Here is a 16,410-nt window from a genome sequence, read left to right on the forward strand (position 1 = left end):
CATGCAAACCATTAGTGCAAAATTGAAAATGTGGATACTGGGTTGTTATGTACTCGAGGTACGAGATTCGTCATACCATTAATGATATTGTCAGGCATATGGATGCCATAATTTTCTTGCAGTTTGTGAACCAGTTATGCTTTTTGGATACACAGTTCATCACCGTGTTATTTGTGTAAATAGAATTGATATACAGGAGTAGTATACAAGGCCTTCTGGCCGATGAGTATAGTTATTTCCATTCACAGTGTAGGCTTGTTTTCAGTTGCACAGCTAAATAACAGTACTTCCTGTGTTTGCAACGCTGATCAGCTTACAGTTATTCCGTTCATTGGTCCCTGTAACCCATTCTTTTTGAAGATACTACACATGTGCCTTTTTTGGGCAAGAAATTGGTTTAGAAATGCATATGTCTTAAGTGATTACAAGTCAGGGTGGCCTAGCTAATGAAGCCTTCTAGAAGCACTGGCCATTTCAGTTTTGAGACAAATTTCTTATAGGCTAATTTGCTCTACGGTGGAAGAGTGGGCAATCCATGACTTTACTGATTGTTTTAACAGTGTCACTGACAATGATGAACAGTGTCCCATCTAAAGATGTGTTTAAAAAGGATTTGTGCCTGAATCTACAAAAAGAGAACCATATTTAACACTATTTTATCCTATAGGCGGACATTTCACACATTCAGAAACACGTAGGGCTGTATTTATACTTTTTGGCGCACAACTGCGCCAACGCAGTTGTGCGTCAAAAAATTTGACACCGGCTAACGCCATTCCAAAGCGCCATGCGGGTGCCTTATTTATGGAATGACGTTAGCCGGCGGAGCTGCCTGGTGTGCGTAAAAAAAAAAAATGACTTACACCAGGCAGCGCCGGCGTAGGGGAAAATGGAGCTTGGGCGCCAAAAAATGGGGCAAGTCAGGCTGAGGCAAAATTTTCGCCTCAACCCGATTTGCGCCATTCTTTTTGACTTCCAACCCCCATTGAAATGACTCCTGTCTTAGCAAAGACAGGAGTCATGCCCCCTTGCCCAGGGGACTTATGTCCCCTGGGCATGGTCATTGGGCATAGTGGCAAGCCCCCCTATGCCACCATTTAAAAAAAAAAAAAATTACTTACCTGAACTTACCTTAAGTTCCCTGGGATGGGTCCCTCCATCCTTGGGTGTCCTCCTGGGGTGGGCAAGGGTGGCAGGGGGTGTCCCTGGGGGCATGGGAGGGCACCTCTGGGCTCCTTCCGAGCCCACAGGTCCCTTAACACCTGCCCTGACCAGGCATTAAAAAATGACGCTAAAACGGCTGGATGTCATTTTTTTGACCCGCCCACTCCCGGGCGTCATTTTTGCCCGGGAGTATAAATACGGCGCACATGCCTCGGAGTCATTTTTTAGACGGGAACGCCTACCTTGCATATCATTAACGCAAGGTAGGTGTCCACGCAAAAAAATGACGCAAACTCCAAGATCTTTGGCGCTAGACGGGTCTAACGCCAAATTATAAATATGGAGTTAGTTTTGTGTCGGAATTGCGTCAAAAAAAGACGCAATTCCGGCGCAAACAGAGTATAAATATGCCCCGTAGTGACGAGGAAATAGACAACAAACAAGTTGTGTATGCCTGATGGGTCAGCAGCACCCACTTGGTTAATCAGACGTGCTGGATTTTGATGGTTAGACTGTTAATGTATACTCTTTTACAGGGGTAGGGCCTCAATATATGGCAGTACTGCAACAGGCCGGCTGATGAGTGCACAACTAGGGCGAAACTGGTTCTGGGTTGCTTGTGTTCCGGAGGACCTGGACTGGCGGTTCAGACTGGCCTGTTCCCACGAGGAGCAGGGTCAAGGCTGATTTGCGTATAGCAGAGTCCAAACTGAGGTGGCATTGTGAGTAAAAGAACGGTGGGGTGGGTTCCACACTGAGTGATTGCCAGTAGTTAGACAAATTGCAAACATTCCTCCGGTCACCTTTTGTGTTTCAGTTACTGCATACCATTAATAATATCGTCATGCATATGCATGCCATAATTTTCTTGTAGCTTGTGAACCAGTTATGCCACTTTTTTGCATGGTAAACTTGCTGTGTGCCAGTGGCATCACCCACTGGCAAGGGCATAAATTGAAACTGACTATTACTGGAGAGAAGGCTTCTCTTCAGGTATGCAGCACAACTAATGAAACCCTTACTTGTATACATAAATGATGGTTAAGGCAGACATTTTCTGCACATGTAATGATTTACACTCTGAAACTTAATTTTTCAATTGGAAAAATAGTCATGCGATTGATAAACTTGCATTGAATTTACACATTAAAGAATATTGACCCCGAGAACCGAACGGAGCAAACATTTCACATGTGTGCAAGGTGGGTCTTAAGAGAATCATTTTGTACAGCAATTGCCTAGTCTGAAAATTCAGCTCAAGTCTGTCCGGTAAAGCTTTGTATGTCAGCATTTCATTATCATTGGCTTTCCCTGTGGCTCACGTTTACAGCATGGTTGATCTAACATTTCAATCACCATGGCGCTTAAACAATGTCACTGGCATGTTCTGTCAATCATATTGGGTAGCTGTACAAGTCCTGCTGTGTGGTAGGAGCCAAGAAACCAGATAGGCATGATTTTGGGAAAGGGGGGAACTTAAGCCAGAGGAGGGCAGGTTGGAACAACTGTTTGTTTCAGGCATTTGTGTACCAGTATGTCATGGTGTGACGGTGACACACAGGTTATTTAATGTAATGCTGAAGGAGTCAGGCAAGCATGGTTATAGTACTGCGGAACTGCTCTTGGTGTCAGTTCTCTAGCTGGGTAATGGTTGCAGTGCCATAATGGTGGTAATTATTTTGAATATTCTGGGCATCTATGTTATGATGGTTCTCACATATGGTAGAAAGTTGTCCCTCACATAATAGCATTCATTTTCGGTGTATTGTGGCAACCATTGCATGAAGGTGCCCACCTCTAATTACTGCTGCTCCTTGGCATAATCTGAACGTCTTTACATATTATAACTGTCCATGGGCTGATAGTGCCTTTCCATAGATAATGCCTACCCAGGTTTAATGGTAATTATTAGAACATAATGGACAACTTTAGAATGACAGGGTGATAAATTGTTATGCAAGACAGAAGATATCCATGTCTGATGGCAATTACAAATACTCGATGAAAATGGCAAACTGAAATTTGGGTACCGAACTTGTCTATAAAAAAAATTAAAAGCTGATATTTCAGGATAAAAATAAATAGTTTATTTCTTCAAAATAGGTTCTATTTTGGAAATGTATTTTTTTCCATAATGAAATACTAGTATTACATAGTTAAATGTGGTTATTTTCATAAACTGATATTGTAGGAAGTTGGCTCTGTATGCACTATTTCAAAGTAAGGAATAGCATGCACAGAGTCCAAGGGTTCCCCTTAGAGGTAAGATAGTGGCAAAAAGAGATAATACTAATGCTCTATTTTGTGGTAGTGTGGTCGAGCAGTAGGCTTATCAAAGGAGTAGTGTTAAGCATTTGTTGTACATACACACAGGCAATAAATGAGGAACACACACTCAGAGAAAAATCCAGCCAATAGGTTTTGTTATAGAAAAATATCTTTTCTTAGTTTATTTTAAGAACCACAGGTTCAAATTCTACATGTAATATCTCATTTGAAAGGTATTGCAGGTAAGTACTTTAAGAACTTTGAATCATTACATTAGCATGTATACTTTTCACATAAAACACAATAAGCTGTTTTAAAAGTGGACACTTAGTGCAATTTTCACAGTTCCTGGGGAGGTAAGTTTTTGGTTAGTTTTTGTCAGGTAAGTAAATCACTTACAAGTCTCAGGTTTGGGTCCAAAGTAGCCCACCGTTGGGGGTTCAGAGCAACCCCAAAGTTACCACACCAGCAGCTCAGGGCCGGTCAGGTGCAGAGGTCAAAGAGGTGCCCAAAACGCATAGGCTTCAATGGAGAGAAGGGGGTGCCCCGGTTCCGGTCTGCCAGCAGGTAAGTACCCGCGTCTTCGGAGGGCAGACCAGGGGGTTTTTGTAGGGCACCGGGGGGGGACACAAGTTCACACAAGAAGTACATCCTCAGCGGCACTGGGGCGGCCAGGTGCAGTGTAGAAACAAGCGTCGGGTTTTCAATGTAAATCAATGAGAGATCAAGGGATCTCTTCAGCGTTGCAGGCAGGCAAGGGGGGGGCTCCTTGGGGTAGCCACCACCTGGGAAAGGGAGAGGGCCTCCTGGGGGGTTACTCCTGCACAGGAGTTCCGTTCCTTTAGGTGCTGGGGGCTGCGGGTGCAGGGTCTTTTCCAGCCGTCGGGAAATGGAGTTCAGGCAGTCGCGGTCAGGGGGAGCCTCGGGATTCCCTCTGCAGGCGTCGCTGTGGGGGCTCAGGGGGGACAACTTTGGTTACTCACGGACTCGGAGTCGCCGGAGGGTCCTCCCTGAGGTGTTGGTTCTCCACCAGTCGAGTCGGGGTCGCCGGGTGCAGTGTTGCAAGTCTCACGCTTCCTGCGGGGAGTTGCAGGGGTCTTTAAATCTGCTCCTTGAAACAAAGTTGCAGTTCTTTTGGAGAAGTGCCGCTGTCCTCAGGAGTTTCTTGGTGTAGGAAGTTGGCTCTGTATGTGCTATTTCAAAGTAAGGAATAGCATGCACAGAGTCCAAGGGTTCCCCTTAGAGGTAAAATAGTGGTAAAAATAGATAATACTAATGCTCTATTTTGTGGTAGTGTGGTCGAGCAGTAGGCTTATCCAAGGAGTAGTGTTAAGCATTTGTTGTACATACACATAGACAATAAATGAGGTACACACACTCAGAGACAAATCCAGCCAATAGGTTTTTATATATAAAAATATCTTTTCTTAGTTTATTTTAAGAACCACAGGTTCAAATTCTACATGTAATATCTCATTCGAAAGGTATTGCAGGTAAGTACTTTAGGAACTTCAAATCATAAAAATTGCATGTATACTTTTCAAGTTATTCACAAATAGCTGTTTTAAAAGTGGACACTTAGTGCAATTTTCACAGTTCCTAGGGGAGGTAAGTATTTGTTAGGTTAACCAGGTAAGTAAGACACTTACAGGGCTTAGTTCTTGGTCCAAGGTAGCCCACCGTTGGGGGTTCAGAGCCACCCCAAAGTCACCACACCAGCAGCTCAGGGCCGGTCAGGTGCAGAGTTCAAAGTGGTGCCCAAAACACATAGGCTAGAATGGAGAGAAGGGGGTGCCCCGGTTCCGGTCTGCTTGCAGGTAAGTACCCGCGTCTTCGGAGGGCAGACCAGGGGGGTTTGTTAGGGCACCGGGGGGGACACAAGCCCACACAGAAATTTCACCCTCAGCAGCGCGGGGGCGGCCGGGTGCAGTGTAGAAACAAGCGTCGGGTTTGTAATGGAAGTCAATGGGAGATCTAGGGATCTCTTCAGCGCTGCAGGCAGGCAAGGGGGGGGTTCCTCGGGGAAACCTCCACTTGATCAAGGGAGAGGGACTCCTGGGGGTCACTCCTCCAGTGAAAGTCCGGTCCTTCAGGTCCTGGGGGCTGCGGGTGCAGGGTCTCTCCCAGGTGTCGGGACTTAGGATTCAAAGAGTCGCGGTCAGGGGAAGCCTCGGGATTCCCTCTGCAGGCGGCGCTGTGGGGGCTCAGGGGGGACAGGTTTTTGTACTCACAGTCTTAGAGTAGTCCTGGGGTCCCTCCTGAGGTGTTGGATCGCCACCAGCCGAGTCGGGGTCGCCGGGTGCAGTGTTGCAAGTCTCACGCTTCTTGCGGGGAGCTTGCAGGGTTCTTTAAAGCTGCTGGAAACAAAGTTGCAGCTTTTCTTGGAGCAGGTCCGCTGTCCTCGGGAGTTTCTTGTCTTTTCGAAGCAGGGGCAGTCCTCAGAGGATGTCGAGGTCGCTGGTCCCTTTGGAAGGCGTCGCTGGAGCAGGATCTTTGGAAGGCAGGAGACAGGCCGGTGAGTTTCTGGAGCCAAGGCAGTTGTCGTCTTCTGGTCTTCCTCTGCAGGGGTTTTTCAGCTAGGCAGTCCTTCTTCTTGTAGTAGCAGGAATCTAATTGTCTAGGGTTCAGGGTAGCCCTTAAATACTAAATTTAAGGGCGTGTTTAGGTCTGGGGGGTTAGTAGCCAATGGCTACTAGCCCTGAGGGTGGGTACACCCTCTTTGTGCCTCCTCCCAAGGGGAGGGGGTCACAATCCTAACCCTATTGGGGGAATCCTCCATCTGCAAGATGGAGGATTTCTAAAAGTTAGAGTCACTTCAGCTCAGGACACCTTAGGGGCTGTCCTGACTGGCCAGTGACTCCTCCTTGTTGCTTTCTTTGTTCCCTCCAGCCTTGCCGCCAAAAGTGGGGGCCGTGGCCGGAGGGGGCGGGCAACTCCACTAAGCTGGAGTGCCCTGCTGGGCTGTGACAAAGGGGTGAGCCTTTGAGGCTCACCGCCAGGTGTCACAGCTCCTGCCTGGGGGAGGTGTTAGCATCTCCACCCAGTGCAGGCTTTGTTACTGGCCTCAGAGTGACAAAGGCACTCTCCCCATGGGGCCAGCAACATGTCTCTGGTGTGGCAGGCTGCTGGAACTAGTCAGCCTACACAGACAGTCGGTTAAGTTTCAGGGGGCACCTCTAAGGTGCCCTCTGGGGTGTATTTTACAATAAAATGTACACTGGCATCAGTGTGCATTTATTGTGCTGAGAAGTTTGATACCAAACTTCCCAGTTTTCAGTGTAGCCATTATGGGGCTGTGGAGTTCGTGTTTGACAGACTCCCAGACCATATACTCTTATGGCTACCCTGCACTTACAATGTCTAAGGTTTTGCTTAGACACTGTAGGGGTACCATGCTCATGCACTGGTACCCTCACCTATGGTATAGTGCACCCTGCCTTAGGGCTGTAAGGCCTGCTAGAGGGGTGTCTTACCTATACTGCATAGGCAGTGAAAGGCTGGCATGGCACCCTGAGGGGAGTGCCATGTCGACTTACTCGTTTTGTCCTCACTAGCACACACAAGCTGGCAAGCAGTGTGTCTGTGCTGAGTGAGAGGTCTCCAGGGTGGCACAAGACATGCTGCAGCCCTTAGAGACCTTCCTTGGCATCAGGGCCCTTGGTACTAGAAGTACCAGTTACAAGGGACTTATCTGGATGCCAGGGTCTGCCAATTGTGGATACAAAAGTACAGGTTAGGGAAAGAACACTGGTGCTGGGGTCTGGTTAGCAGGCCTCAGCACACTTTCAATTGTAAACATAGCATCAGCAAAGGCAAAAAGTCAGGGGGCAACCATGCCAAGGAGGCATTTCCTTACACTTGGTCTCTTGGAAGCAGGGCAGTCCTCTGAGGATTCAGAGGTCGCTGGTCCTGGAGAAAGCGTCGCTGGAACAGGGTTCTTTAGAAGGCAGGAGACAGGCCGGTAGGACTGGGGCCAAAGCAGTTGGTGTCTTCTTTCTTCTTCTGCAGGGGTTTTCAGCTCAGCAGTCTTCTTCTTCGGTAAGTTGCAGGAATCTAAATTCTTAGGTTCAGGGGAGCCCTTAAATACTAAATTTAAGGGCGTGTTTAGGTCTGGGGGGTTAGTAGCCAATGGCTACTAGCCCTGAGGGTGAGTACACCCTCTTTGTGCCTCCTCCCAAGGGGAGTAGGTCACATCCCTAATCCTATTGGGGGAATCCTCCATCTGCAAGATGGAGGATTTCTAAAAGTTGGAGTCACTTCAGCTCAGGACACCTTGGGGGCTGTCCTGACTGGCCAGTGACTCCTCCTTGTTTTTCTCATTATTTTCTCCGGCCTTGCCGCCAAAAGTGGGGGCCGGGGCCGGAGGGGGCGGGCAACTCCACTAGCTGGAGTGTCCTGCGGTGCTGGCACAAAGGGGTGAGCCTTTGAGGCTCACCGCCAGGTGTGACAGCTCCTGCCTGGGGGAGGTGTTAGCATCTCCACCCAGTGCAGGCTTTGTTACTGGCCTCAGAGTGACAAAGGCACTCTCCCCATGGGGCCAGCATCATGTCTCTAGTGTGGCAGGCTGCTGGAACCAGTCAGCCTACACAGATAGTTGGTTAAGGTTTCAGGGGGCACCTCTAAGGTGCCCTCTGGGGTGTATTTTACAATAAAATGTACACTGGTATTGGTATCAGTGTGCATTTATTGTGCTGAGAAGTTTGATACCAAACTTCCCAGTTTTCAGTGTAGCCATTATGGTGCTGTGGAGTTCGTGTAAAACAGACTCCCAGACCATATACCCTTATGGCTACCCTGCACTTACAATGTCTAAGGTATTGCTTAGACACTGTAGGGGCACAGTGCTCATGCACTGGTGCCCTCACCTATGGTATAGTGCACCCTGCCTTAGGGCTGTAAGGCCTGCTAGAGGGGTGACTTATCTATACCTGCATAGGCAGTGAGAGGCTGGCATGGCACCCTGAGGGGAGTGCCATGTCGACTTACTCGTTTTGTTCTCACCAGCACACACAAGCTGGCAAGCAGGGTGTCTGTGCTGAGTGAGGGGTCTCCAGGGTGGCATAAGATATGCTGCAGCCCTTAGAGACCTTCCTTGGCATCAGGGCCCTTGGTACCAGGGGTACCATTTACAAGGGACTTATCTGGATGCCAGGGTGTGCCAATTGTGGATACAAAAGTACAGGTTTAGGGAAAGAACACTGGTGCTGGGGCCTGGTTAGCAGGCCTTAGCACACTTTCAATTCAAAACATAGTACCAGCAATGGCAAAAAGTCAGGGGGTAACCATGCCAAGGAGGCATTTCCTTACAGATATTGTTTGGGTAAAAAACATTATTGCATTTGCAAATAAGATATTCGCACATGATGTTTGAGAGATAATTACTGCTGCTGACTGAGAACCTAGCCTGTACGTTTGGCTTCATGGCTCATGCGTGCTGTTTGAACCTGTAAACCCCTAATCTGAGCATTATTAGCCATCTTTCATGCTACTGTCAAATTTGCTAGTCTATGAAGTGTGTTGTTTTCCACCTGGTCCCTTTCAAGGAGATTTTCTATCATTACAAATGACTGACAGTTAATTCCTTTGGAATAGAGGATGGAAAAAAGATAAAAAGTGAAATGTGTAAGTTAGGACCATTACTTTGAATACATGATAGTGCTTGAGTAATGGCATTTTCTGAAGTGTGTATGTGTAACCCCCCATGGCTTTTAGGGACATTTTACTGACAGGTGTATTGTTTTCTCAACATTTTCTTTGGGTGGATGAGCACCAATTATCTACTGGGGGCCAGGCATGTTAAGTATGTTTGATAGTGTTAAAATACCTCGGCAGTGCCCCTTCAAAACTTAAAGCACTTCAGCTGGTTTGTGATCAAATACTTTTGTAAAATGCTGAATTTGATACAATTTTCCTAATTTTTTGTTTAAAAAGATCCTCACCCCTTGAACACCATCCCCACAGACGGAAGTCAGAATTACTTTCTTCCCTATCTGAGTGTAATACGGGGAGGGGGTAAGTCACTTTGTCAAATCTTCATTAATCCTTGCTGGAGTGCTGTTGTCTCGTAGGCCATGACCTTGCTACTTGCTGTCCCAGCGTTAGAATGCATGGTGTCAGTGCAGGGTGTAGACAGCAAAAACACCTTAACTTGTTTGAATGAAGCAGCTAATACATTTGGGCTTGGTATCCATGTTTTATTAAAGGGGTACTAAAAAGCAGAAATATAAAAATTCTATTCTCTGATGTACGTACTATTCATGAACTTGGCTGCAACAAGGGGACATACCCTGAGTGGCCCATCTCCTAAGAAGAAGGAAGCAAAATAGCAGCACGTTTCTGTGTACAACTATTTATTTTAATTAAAAGCATTGTACAATATTTTGGTAATGACAGAGGGGCTGAGCCGGAGCCAACCCCCCTCCTCACTCAACATAACACAATTTAAAAGAAATGTATACAAAATAGTTAGGTATGAGTTGGAAATGGGGGCAGCACTACAGCTTTTAGCATGACATATGGATCTATCAAAGTGGGAAAAAGCAGAAAATGATCAATAACTGTACAGCAAAACAGAAGACTGGTGATACAAGTATTATGACGCTGGATGAAATTCTGATGGTATTGGAGTGTTAAACTTCCAAAAGAAATCCTCATTTAAAGGCATTCAACGATGTCAAATCGTCATGATTGAGTATACCTATATGCACCCACAATGCCTCACTGTACATGCATCCGACCTTCCCACACCAAAAAAGCAGTTGTTCCAGGCAAAATACATAAAAAAACTAGCAGAAGCACCTAGGAGAGGAGAGAGACCGGCGTAAGATGATCACAAACAACAGCTGTAAGTCATGGACACATGTCAAGCTTTTACTGAATAAAGATGGAGAACATCAGTCTCCAAAATGCATCTCTCCTAATCGGCACTAAACAACCATCTCCAGCCATCCATGTGAAGCCACTGCTGCCTTCGGTACTGATGATGCTCTTAGAAACCAAATCAAGTTGCTAGAGGACAAATGGGAGGACCTCGAGAACACGCCCAGGAGATATAAGATTTGCACCCATAGTTCGAAGGAGAACGTGTAGGAAAAGCATCTTTGAATTTATTTTGTAAGATCCCCAGACCACCACGGAGTATCAGCCAATAGCACTGCTCAATAACGATGCAAACATTTTTCAAAATTCATGGCCAATAGGCTGACAAGGTAATGCTCCAACGAGGTGAGCTTTGTAAAGGATAGGCAAGGTGGAGGCAATGTAAGACAAGTAGCTCACCTCATAGAAAAGATCTACCACAAAAATCCTCCTGATTTCGGATGCCAAAAAAGAGTTTGATTGGTCCATCGGAGCAATTTGGGGCAGATCTTTAAAAAGGCTTTGATACCAAAATGAGGGGGTTGATTGAGAGGGACCTCACAGTAGAATAAGGGCTAGCGGCCACAAGGTACTGCCGTCTCCTTATGCTGGGATTCATAACCGGATGGTCCCCTGTGCCCTCTATTGTACTATTTGTCAGTGAAGCCTCCGGTAAGCAAGATATGTTCTAACAACTTAATCTACGGGATTACATTTGGAGGAAATAGCATAAACAATGCTTTTTCGCTGTTGAGGTTTTGCTAACAGTGGCAGATATAGAACAGTCACTGCCAGCAGTTATAAAGCTTCAAAGTATCTTTGAGAGATATCGGAGTTAAAATTAACCAGCAAGAGTCTGAAATTCTAAATGTATGCCTCCCTGAGAGCAAAGTGGAGAGGCTTAGCTATATATACCAATTTAGATGGGCGACCTCTTTCTTAAAACATCTGGGACTAAGCCTTGCCAACAAACTAGAAGGATGCTGTCAAACAACTGGCCACATCTGACGAGTCAAGTTAGAAAGGATTTAGCTCACTGGACCCCACTTCATCTTTCACGGATGGGCAGGCTCTATATTGTCTGGGTGAACATATTACTGTACCTACAATACTTGTTGCAGTCCTTTTCCACAGCTATCCTTGAAAAGGAAATATATTTTCTGCATTCATCCAATCACTACTGATAGTCGCTGGAGATGTTTAAAGGAAAAGGACACAACAATACACATTTGTTGGGACTGTCCAATTATAGAAACATTCAGGAGGAAAGTCCTGAGTCACATCAGGAGAGCTTTTTTGGCTGTGGGGTTCCCGCTGTTCTTCAGCTTCTTCTGGCAGAACTTCTCTGACGAGAGTAGATCTTGACCACCAAGCTAGACAAAGCTATACTGTGACAAATGACTGGGAGGTATGCGTGGCAGTCGCTTGCTTATGGGAAAAGAAAGATGCCATAGTACATCTTGCTTGGACTGGGCTTATGGTTTGGCATTGGAGAAACTAGCCCATAATTGTCATAACACTGGCGGAAAGTTTACAAAAATGACGGTGCTCATTGGTATCCTATCAATCCAAGGTGGAGTATCCGTGCACTTTTTTATTTTTTAACTTTTTTTTAAATAAACCGGAGAGGAGGTTGACCGGACTGGAAAAAGGGAATATGCTGGCCTAGTGGTTCCCAACCTGTGGTCCGGGGACCCTTGGGGGTCCGCGAAGCCTTCTCAGGGGGTCCGCGAGAGCCTAGAAAATAAAAAAATATTGACAAATTAGGTCCCCAGCTTCCAGTAATGACTCAGGCGGGGGTCCCCGGATTCCCATGATGATTCAGTGGGGGTCCCTGGGTTCCATTAATGTTAAAGTGGGGGTCCACAGAAATCAAAAGGTTGGGAACCACTGTGCTGGCCTATTTAGGTTTTCGGATTTGAACACACATGTAATATGAATTTACCAGATAAATCGTTTGTAGGGAGGGATGGGAATAGTTGTAAATTCTTTTCCTTTCTTTGGGGTTTGACGATGCACATATTGACTATGCGTTCTCTAAGTCTGTCATGCATATGCCAGTTTTATCACTCAAATCAGTCGACAAAGTTTGCGTTGTTTACAATTTACAAACAAGGATTTGGGCGAAAAAAAGATAACAACAATCAAGTTTTTGAACTGGTTTTGGGTGTGTTTCCCAAATGTCAGGCAAGCTGTAGTGCAGCCATTTACAGATATTCTGACTTGCACCAGTCCTAGGAATTTCGTAAGACACCGTCCTGCCAGGTAATATCCTTTTTTTAATATAGCCTAGTCTTCTTTGTGATATTTACACATTCACGATTAGATGCAAGTGTTCAACATTTTAATGAAGATATGTGGACAAACAGCCATGATTGATTTGGTGGATTTTTATTCAGTTCTGAGATGTAGGAGTTATATCTTAAGATTCACAATAGGACCACCCTGACATTTTGCAGTTAATAAGGTTTAATATTTAAAGTGATTACCAGTAAAGCCCTAATTTTTGTCTTTATGATTTGATTTCTGGCCGTCCTAATGCATTTTTTAATTTTCACCTCTGTCTCCAGTGTTGTTTGTGAAAAACGTGTTTGAAGAGGTGAAGGAGAATGAGCTCTCTCTAGCCACAGATGTCACTGGCAGCCTGGTGCTGCAGAAGCTTCTGGTCTTGGCCCAAAGGCGGCAACTACTGCGCTTCCTGTCCGCCCTCAGCAGGGACTTCTTTTCGGTCTGCTGCCACCGCAGCGGGGCGCACATCATGCAGACCACCCTGCTGCAGTTCCCGAGGCTGCAAGAGCAGGGCCAGCCATCTGAGGAGGAGGAGGAGGAGGAGGAGGCAGAAGAAGAGGAGGCTTCTGAAACTCTGGAGACCCTGATATTGAAGCTGTCTGCTGATGTGAAGGGAAAGTTTCTGGAATACAACCAGGACACACACGGCAGCTTTGTGGTGCGGACTCTGTTTCAGGTCCTGGGGGGTACAATTCTGAGCCAGGAAAGTGCGAAGAAAGGACACCCTGGGCATACAACCTCAAGTAAGCAGACATACCAGTAGTCCCACAACACTGTGGCGTATAGTTAATATTCTAGTTTTTTTGTTGTTGCTTTAAATAGAGCGAACAAAGTCTAAAGGCCTCAGAGCACTTTATAATTGAAATACAAAGAAAATATAACATGAACAAATGTATTTTCATAGCTTAAAGGGATCTATAGTACGAATTTCAATGAGAAACTGGACTGCAGCAGGTAAATCAGAAGGATGTTAATCTATGTTATATGATATATAAAAGAACACTTCGGATAGTTCAGTATTCAAAGATCAAGGGAATAGGTAAGTGTATTTAATTGTAATGGAGACCAAACGTAGGGGGCATATATAGTGTAGTAGGCAGAGGAAGAGAGAGGTTATTTTAAAGAAAAAAGAAAATCGTTCCTTGCCAAATTGATAGTGTGTTCCTGGTTGATGTTGAAAGTTCGCCCTGGCAACAGAAGTCCTTATGCCTGGAACAGAGATATACACGAACTTATGTTTTTATTCCCACGCCACTGAAAGTCAACTTGATGTTTTGAAGCCGGTTTCATTTATATGTTCTTGTGGCAAACATAAGCATCCTTAGTTTCTCAGTATCTCGCACTCCTTCCCATCTCCAACTTTCTCCATCGGACATTGTCCTGCTCAGTGTCTCTTGCTGACTTCTCTGCCACACAGTCTCTAACTCATGGCTTTTCTAGTTGCTTCTGTTATGTGCTAAACTGCTCACCTTTTAAAATATTCTAAAGGATTTGTTTCACTCTCAGGCACTCTTAATTCACACTTATTATCGGTCTCGTTCATTGCATCTGCCTACCTCAATCTTTTTCACAAAGTCCTTCATGCGCTTTCACCTAATTTGTCATTGGATGTCTTTGTTGCACATAATTGCCCTCCCTCTAAATCTTATTTCATGTTCCTTCAGTCACATAGTCTGACATACTCTTCATGGTTTCACTTGCATATTTTACTTTCTGCATTGATTGCCCTTTCTCACTGTCTCAAAGTCTTTTGCAAAACAAATCATGCACTGTTTCTGTTGCCACCCACTCACGCATTATTCTTCCTTCCCTTAGAGAAGAAGCTCAACACGGGTGGCACACAAGCTTCTGACTTTGAAGTTCCTGAAAACTTCATCACAGAACTGCAAGAGTTGAGCAGTTGCTTTAAAGAGAACATTGCAGGTAAGGGTATCCACTGGAGGATTCCAGATCTTTAGTACTTGATATGTCAGGAGAGAACCTTCGACTTAAAGATTTCAGATCTGTAGTGTATTTTATACGATGGAAAAGGCCTGTTCACTGGAAAATTCCAGACATTTAGTCAATTTCAGGCAAGGATTGGAGATTTTAATGTTATTCCATGTCTATAGGACATTGCATGGGACCTCACAGCTGTAACACTCCATATCATTAGCTTATTGTTTGTGTTGTGGGGCGGTAGAGGTAGGGGAGGACCAGGAACGTGGCACCAAGACCTTCTAATGTACTGACACATTTGGTGTACAATTCTGTGCCTTCTTCTGTAACATTTGAAATCTTCTGGGCAATTTCTGACAACAGGGGACAGCGATAGGAACTGCCTCGTCACCCTCCTCTTGTATTTCATGCCTTCCAGTAGTAAGTTCACTGCACCTCCATCAAATTCCCCTCACCTGCCTACTAGACCTGCTCAACATTCAAAAATCACTTCTCCCTTTACGGTGAAGCACAGGAAGAGCACGTCCCCAAGGCCAGCATTCATGCATCATTTTTAACCTACTTATTCAGTCAACAGACAAAAGAAAGAGCGAGCCCTGGCCTCCCAACATCCTGTATCTTCATTCCACCCCTTCCAATCACTGAGGCTACACTAAGATTGCACACTCGCAGCTGTCACTCCTGTACCTTTCCATCCAGTAGAAACAGTGCTCCTTCACAACCAGCTCTTTAAAAGAATTGAAGTTACAGAGATCATTGGTGAACGTGCATGTCACAGGTAGTCCATCTTTAGATGGCAGGCATTTGTACAATGTTAACTGTGGATAACCGGGCAGTACCAATAGAGAAGATTTCGCAAACACACCTTCTCAGTTAAGGAAGGATGCAAAGGCAGCAATGTTGTGAAGAGGTTGGTTTGAAATAATTACTCAGTTGTACCAATGCAGAAGAAAGTCTGATGTGCAAAGGGAGATGTTTCCAAAATCTCAGTCCATGTGAAATTTGTCTTGTGCATTTTTTTGTCAATCTCAGCCCATTTCCTATACACTTTCCTTTGTCAGGCGGTCAGCAATTATTTTCAACAGTTGTGTTCCACTTGCATCTTCTTAAATGACACGTGTGGGGGTAGGTGGAGTGGGAGGGGGTGATTTAATAGGTAGTAAAGTTGTTTTTTCTATTATATAAACAACATTAACAAAGGGCAATGTGCGCTTGTAGTACAGCTCGTTTTCTTTAGTTTCTGGAATGCAGAATATAGATATTTGAACTATACATTGACCTCTAATTCACCCACTTCGGATGTTGTCTTCATTTGCTTTAACAGTGCATAATGAGCACCATTTCAGCATGTCAGTCTAGATAAATGAAAAGCATATAGTTTTCCCAATGAGGGAACTGATTTTGAATTCCAGCCCCAATCTTTGGCTGAAGGGCCCTTTTTGTTGATCTGCTGAGATCAGGGTGACTTCTTTGCTTTAACAAATGAGCTCCATCTTGATATCTGCTGAATTTGTCTGTTATTGCCTATGCTCTGGCTATTGTTGGGTGTTAATCACAGAAGCAAAGTATCATGTTCATCTTCTTCTCCCCAACTTTAGAATTTTATAATTGTGAATTTTTACAACATTCTTCTATTTCATCAGGTACCTGCCATAGACTAAATTGAAAATCTAATCCATTCCCATCAGCAGTGCCATTTGGTTAGCATTTGTGTTGGTAGTCAGTTTAATTGAGGAGAACGCATTTTACTGCATAGCGCCTGACCCAGGTACCATCTTTGTGATGGTCACAAAACAATTTGCACTACAACTGATCACTCATCTTTTACACACAGGCTTTGCAGTATGTTCTCAAGTCACTGACATGCATAGTTTTCTTAGACCCAGAAATTCA

General features: G+C 45.0%; 1 protein-coding gene across 1 annotated transcript in view; it reads left to right on the forward strand.

Moving 5' to 3' along the window:
• The window catches only part of NOP9 (NOP9 nucleolar protein), a 41,242-nt gene that overhangs the window by 3,124 nt on the left and 21,708 nt on the right, over nt 1-16,410 (forward strand). The window contains exons 2-3 of the mRNA XM_069216026.1: nt 12,861-13,322; nt 14,395-14,502. Of these exons, the coding sequence (XP_069072127.1) occupies nt 12,861-13,322; nt 14,395-14,502 (570 nt within the window). The remainder of the gene's footprint in view (nt 1-12,860; nt 13,323-14,394; nt 14,503-16,410) is intronic.

This window comes from Pleurodeles waltl, chromosome 12, assembly GCF_031143425.1.
Source record: "Pleurodeles waltl isolate 20211129_DDA chromosome 12, aPleWal1.hap1.20221129, whole genome shotgun sequence".
Taxonomy (NCBI): Eukaryota; Metazoa; Chordata; class Amphibia; order Caudata; family Salamandridae; genus Pleurodeles; species Pleurodeles waltl.